The sequence below is a fragment of the Sinocyclocheilus anshuiensis genome, unplaced genomic scaffold (genome assembly GCF_001515605.1).
Source record: "Sinocyclocheilus anshuiensis isolate Anshui unplaced genomic scaffold, SAMN03320099.WGS_v1.1 scaffold928, whole genome shotgun sequence".
NCBI lineage: Eukaryota > Metazoa > Chordata > Actinopteri > Cypriniformes > Cyprinidae > Sinocyclocheilus > Sinocyclocheilus anshuiensis.
In genome coordinates this window covers 2,178,817-2,184,983 of record NW_015552531.1, presented here as the reverse complement: position 1 = coordinate 2,184,983, position 6,167 = coordinate 2,178,817, and the positions used below count along the sequence as shown (strand labels likewise).

General features: G+C 44.7%; 1 protein-coding gene across 1 annotated transcript in view; it reads right to left on the bottom strand.

The window, feature by feature from the left end:
- The window catches only part of LOC107663618 (zinc finger homeobox protein 4-like), an 84,034-nt gene that overhangs the window by 59,944 nt on the left and 17,923 nt on the right, over positions 1-6,167 (bottom strand). Inside the window, exons 2-3 of the mRNA XM_016453850.1 lie at positions 1,452-4,051; positions 148-620 (exon numbers count right to left, since the gene is read on the bottom strand). Coding sequence (XP_016309336.1) covers positions 148-620; positions 1,452-4,005 — 3,027 coding nt within the window. The 5' untranslated portion in view covers positions 4,006-4,051. The remainder of the gene's footprint in view (positions 1-147; positions 621-1,451; positions 4,052-6,167) is intronic.

Below are 6,167 nucleotides of genomic sequence, written 5' to 3'. Positions count from 1 at the left end.
CTCTTTCAAATACAGTGATAAAATAGATATAATGCAATGAAAAGTTAAACAAAACAAAGTAAATATTAACCCATGTGACACCGAGAACACACAGAACTAGGACAGTGGGTCATGACACAGTTCAACACAAAGTAAAGCATAGCTGACCTTGTAGACCTTCAGCGCAGCTTCGTGCCTCTGGTTGGTCGCATGCAGTCTCAGCTTCTCCACACTGTTGCTGTAGTAGTCGCAGGCATTACACTTCAGGTGCACGGGGTTGCCGATGGCAATGCACTTGAGACGCCACTGGTTGGCTTTGCCACCTTCCTTGATGTGGGCCACCAGCTGATACTTCTGCATGTGCTTGTCGGTCTTGCAGTGGAGCTGGAAATTGGCCTTGAGCTGCGTGTTGTAGTTGCACAGCTTGCACTGGTAGATGTCTCCCATCACGGCCCTCCACTCCTCTTCCGGAAGCGATCGCTCCGCCGCCACGTGCCCGCTGAGGGCCTCCAGGCTGTCAGAGCTGAATTTGTTGCACACAGCGCACTGGAAGAGCTTCAGCAGTGGGTCATGTAGGGCACCCATACAAAGGGATTTGATAAAAAAAAGAGCCCCAGTAAGGAGTATGGCTTTTATAAAGCCTTAACTATAAAAAGCTATAATAGGATTGAATCAGGATCAATTACAATCATCCCTTTCAAGTTCTAAACTCCCTCATCAGATAGCTTTAATTACTCCTACCAGGGCATTCCTGAGTTTGTACTCAAGCATGTTTTTTTGTTCTTCTTCTCTCTTTAAAGACACAAAACTGATCAATATAAAATGAGCCTGCCTCAACAGTAGTTCTAAAAATTAAAATGATAAAAAAAAACAGATCATCTTACATCTAATTGTAATTTAGTCCTTTGATCTATACACTTTTAGAAGCAAACTAGATCATTTTTCATACCCTCAACCCCCTGGAACAAAAAGCTTTGAATTTAATAATTACACAAGATCAAGGCAAGGTACAAATATAGCATTTTGTTAGACAAGAGTTTCTGAGTTGCTGGATGAAAGACAATGTTTTTTGTGGAAACAATATTTCTTGACAGGCTAATGTATATGTGCCAGTCTATACTATGTATGGAGGTAAAGATCCATGAGATGAATGCATAAGGGTGTCGGCTTTCAGAAACAGATGCAGAAAGGCTGTGTTTGGTCTTGATTGACAAAGTGAAAGAATAAAACTGCTGCTGTTGTGTGTAGGCAATCTGCTCACTATAGTCCGTGTTAAGATGAGGTTTTTCTGGGTGGAGCAAAGGTCTAAACTTAAGAAAATTGGGAAACAGATTCTCACATAGCAGCTCAAATCACAAAACAGGTCGAGAGCAGGAAACAATAATGACAGGAGTAATAAGACCAGAGTCAGTGAAGGAGGAAGAGAACAAAAGAAAGTGAGTGACAAGCATATCCAAGGGAAAACTACTCACTGTGACCGGGAGCCAGAGCTGCGGCAGTGCTAGGGTCAAGCTGGAAGGGGTTGATCATCATCTGTGGGTCTGAAGGGTTCTCCAGTTTCATACCGGTGAGCCCGATGTTCTGGGCCAGGTAGTACTGGTAGAGCTCCGCCTCGGCTGGCGCCAAGCCCAGATGCAAGTTGTGCTGGATCTGCTTCATGTTCTGCTGAAGAAGCATCATGTTGTGCATGTGTTTCTCACTTGTCATGTGAATGCGCAAATTGCGAGCCACATTGGTCTCATAGTCGCAGACCTCGCATCGCCACATGGGTTTCTGTTTGGGCTTGGAGGGTGAGGGTGTCCCACACCCGCTCAGACTGGCATTCGACACAGGAGCAGTGTGGTTGTAGATGGCTTCCGTTCCTCCGTTCTGCAGCGTCTGCACATTGTTGAGGTGCTTATCTGACTGCATGTGTATGCTAAGGTTGCCTTTGGTGGTTGTGGAGTAATTGCACACCTCACAGCGGAAAGGTTTGTAGCCGCACGTGTAGCTCTCACCCCGGGCAAGTCGAGGGTGAGGCTGGCCCGTGCAGCAATAGACACAAGAGTCTCCAGACTCTGGGTGCTTCTCCTTCATGTGAGCATCCAGGGTCTGCTGGTACTTGTAGTGCCAATTGCATTTGGGGCATTTGAGCGTCTTACAGGAGTTCCGTGAGTGCATCATGGTCATATGACCACCAAGTGAACGAGAAGAACCTAAGACAGTGTCACACTTGGGGCATTCGATTCCACATCCAGGAGAGCACTCTCCTGGGCCAGGGGTGCCAGGGGTGTTGGGCGTGGCAGCATGCTGGTGCAGTGGGCCTGGGCTTTCGTCATCTCGTCGTGTCATGTCAAGAGGAAGAGATGGCGGACTGCCATCCCTGCCGCCATTGGAGTCGCAGCCGTCTTTGCTGCCTCCACTCATAGAGTCATTGCTGTAGTCCAAGCTGGCAGCAGCTTGCTTTGTCTTCTCTAGGTCATTGGCAACAGTCACAGAGGAAGTAGTACCCCTTTCAGTAAATTTTAGCACACTGGACGATAAAGGAGAAATGCTTTGGTTTAAGAAAGAGAAATCTTTGTTACTGGTACCTTCCCCAAGTTCACAAACACCATCGTCGTCGAGCTCGTTCAAAAACATGTCTTCGTCCTCCTCAGCATCGGCCCCATCTCTGGGCTCGCTTTTGATGGAGACCTCACCATTCGCATGCAAAGTGCTAATGTCCTTCTGCCGTTCACAGTTGCTTTCCTGATCCCTGCACCCAGCCCCTGGTGACGAGCGCTGGAGAGACATGGAGCCGACGGGGGACTTGAGCGCAGAGGTGGCCACAACCCCGAGGTTCAGTTCAGCCTTTGGCATCTGGGCACTCCTGGGCAACTGGTCTGCAGAAGATGCCAAACTGGCACTTCCTTTCAGGAAGGTGAAACCAGCCTGCAGGGAATCACCGTTTTCCATGTGAAAGGTGTTCCACAGGTTGTGAATGCCTGGATCAGGGCCCATGAAGTTTGCAGTAGAAAAGTGTGGTAACACAGAATTGTTTTTTTTTGGTTCCAGAAAGCTTATAAGAGGTTCTTTGTCTTTACCAATGCCCTGTATAATGGCAGAGACATATTTATTACTAAGGAGCTTTTGCTCCTGCTCACTGAGGGTCATCCGATGATCATGCACAGCATGGGTTACAAATGACCTACTATAACCAAAAGACAACTTGCACAAGAAACACATCAGAATAGGTTTCCTTTTCCCATCACTAATGAAACCATCAAATTTAGACAAGTCCACATTGTTTGGAACATCTTTGGACACACAGGAGTTTTTGGCTGCGCCATCAATGGTAAGATAGTCTTTATCACTCTTGTGTCGGAGATCGTAGACACGGAAAGTGTGCAACACAGGACCATCTCCTGCTAATGCTGAGGTATCTGGGAAAGCCTGATCGGCCATAAATGGTTTCCCGAGGGATGAAGCGATGTGAAAGGTATTGATCACTTGTGGACAAAAGGACATGGGGGCTGTGGCCGACTGCTCAGTCTTGTCCCCAGCAGCAGTTTGGGAGTTTGAAAATAGTGCTGGGGAGAAGAGGCTTTTAACCCCTGACTGGGCATTCTGGCCACCTTCTTTGGAGTCCTCAAGAATAAAAGCTGAGCCATCTGGCTGGTAAACTATCTCTCCTGTCAGGTTCTCTACATCGCTGTCCTCAAGGTCGCTGACCTCGCTCTCATTCTCGTCCTTCAGAAGAGGAAGGCGAGCATTCGGGCAGTGGTGCTCCATGTATTTTTGTAAACTCAAGAAGGAAGTGGCACATTCGTTGCAGGGGATCTCTTTAGTGGCTGCACCTATCGCATTCTCCGCGCTCAATGCCGATGCGATCTCTCGACGGCTCTCCTCCGTCCTCAGGTTGTCATCTGCAGGGCTGTTTTCCTTGTCAGGCTCCATCCCAGGGACTTTCTCTGGCACCTCATTATCAAGATGTGTCGTCTCACGTAGCTTTGATATCTGCTGCCCATTTTCCTGCCTTGAGAGAGAAGGGGAATCACAAGTTTCCATGGTAATCGCTACATGGGGATCTCATTTCATCCAGCCTGTCAGGGACCTGCATAAATAAAAAAACAAAAGAGAGCAAAGACATATTAGAACGTGCATAATGATGGCGCACCTGATCTTCAGCATGTGCTGTCCTTGATGATATAGAGAGCATTCCTGCACTGAAATTACTCGTGAATTACCTCAAAAATGAGCAGCGGAGGTCTACCTAGAAAAAAAGCTGTATGATTTTTAAATGCACAGACAGACACTCCATTGATTTTAGCAGAGGTTACCGAGTTTTCAGTTGTTAAAAGAGGTTTAAGTATGTGCAGCACTCCCCTTAAAATCAAACCACACAAAAGTTTCTGAGAGCCCCTTTATCATTGCAACATAATTACAATAAGCAAAGAAAAGGGGGATGGACCACCACATTCAAATCATGACAACTTTGGCAGAGAGAGGCGGTATCTCTTTGGTTCCTATGTTACTCAGTAAATCAGTTTACTCCAAATCTTCCCTCTGAGAGATGCCCCAGTAGGTATCTAACAAGCCCTGATTAAGCAGCCATCCAAATTCTAACCCACGCTTTGGCCTCTCTGACAATCACCTCAAACTCAAATTAATATTTAGCACACCCAGTCCAGTCACGCCGGGAGGGCCATCTCGCAATTTCTTTTCACTTTTTTTGTTTTTCATTTTTCATCCTTGGCAGCTCACAAAAACCCAAGCACATAAAGCACACCATTTGAAAAACCATCGAGATGTTATCTATCCTGGATGGCTGCCCATCTCCCAACCGTCACTGCCTCAATCAGGGTCTCTCCTGGCTTTCACAAATCATATGTGCACCTTGCTGATGAAAACACTTCAATCATATATATATTTTCTTTTTTTGGACCACAGACAATTTATTCTCAAGGCTGGCAATGCAAATTCAAAGACTGGGGCTAAGCTTGGACGCTGAAATAGAGTTGGATCCAAAGCGTATGTGCCTACCATGCCCAGACTCGGCGAATGAGGCCCGGCGAGCAAAGAGAAACCCAGCTGCTCCAAATTTTCAGGGAGATATCAGTGTGTGCAGAAGAGGTAGAGATTTGTAGTGAAGGCCAACAATGACGGGCTTGCAACTGCTGTGCTTTCAATTAAAATGAAATACACTCAAGACAGACCCAGAATTTTAAAACAGCAGCCCTGTCTGCTGCACCAGGCTTTATTTTCTCATTATTCTCAAGAATACAGGAAATCTGATAATAGCTTATTGAACACAATGCAATTTGGAAAAGCACTTTTTTTTCCAAATGGAAACGAGGCTAAAGATGATGCAAAATTAAACAACAATTACAGACATGCCCTCTCCACCTAGCTATGTGCAAATCACTTCTTTTGCAGATTCATTGGGGATTCATTTAAATCTGGCTAATTAAGCTCTGGCTTAACACGTTTGGGATATCATATGAATATTACGCACAGAAATCATACATTTTACTATTCAAATCAAGTATAATCTCAACAGCTAACACGGGGAAACACACAGAAATAAAGAATAAGGATACTTCTGCTAGAAAATGAAGATAAGCTAGCCGATCACATTAATGAAATTAAAATTAAATTGTATAATAAACAATTGGTGGGGGTGATCTGCACAATGCACTGCTGTGAAAATAAAGACTTGAGATTGCTCTCAAATGCCCTGAGAGCAAAACTGCACAGCAATTAGTGCAAAATTAGCACCTATTAGAATTAGCTTCACACAAGAAAAGAAAAAGGTGTGTCTGTGTATGTGTGCAGTAGGGGTGTGCGATATATATCGTCTGCGATAATATCGTAATTGTTGTTTTAACGATGTGCGATTTGACATTATCGAGTTTTTTTTAAAAACCATTCAAAGCATCCCTACAGAGCGCACGCATACATTACGTGAAGCCTAGACTAGTGCGTGTGCGAATTTAGTGTGTTTTCTTTCACTGCACTGCACTGCATCTATTAAAATGCATTTAGAATTATCACAAATTCAAGACATGATGGCAGAAAATTTATATATTTATACCACTTCATATAGTTATTAAATTTCACACGAAGAGTGCCGTTTTCTCCAAAAATGACCATGATTACAAATGTGACATTGAATTCAGTAAACAATAAGTTAATTAAGAGACTTACGTTTTAGACACCATATTGCTTGT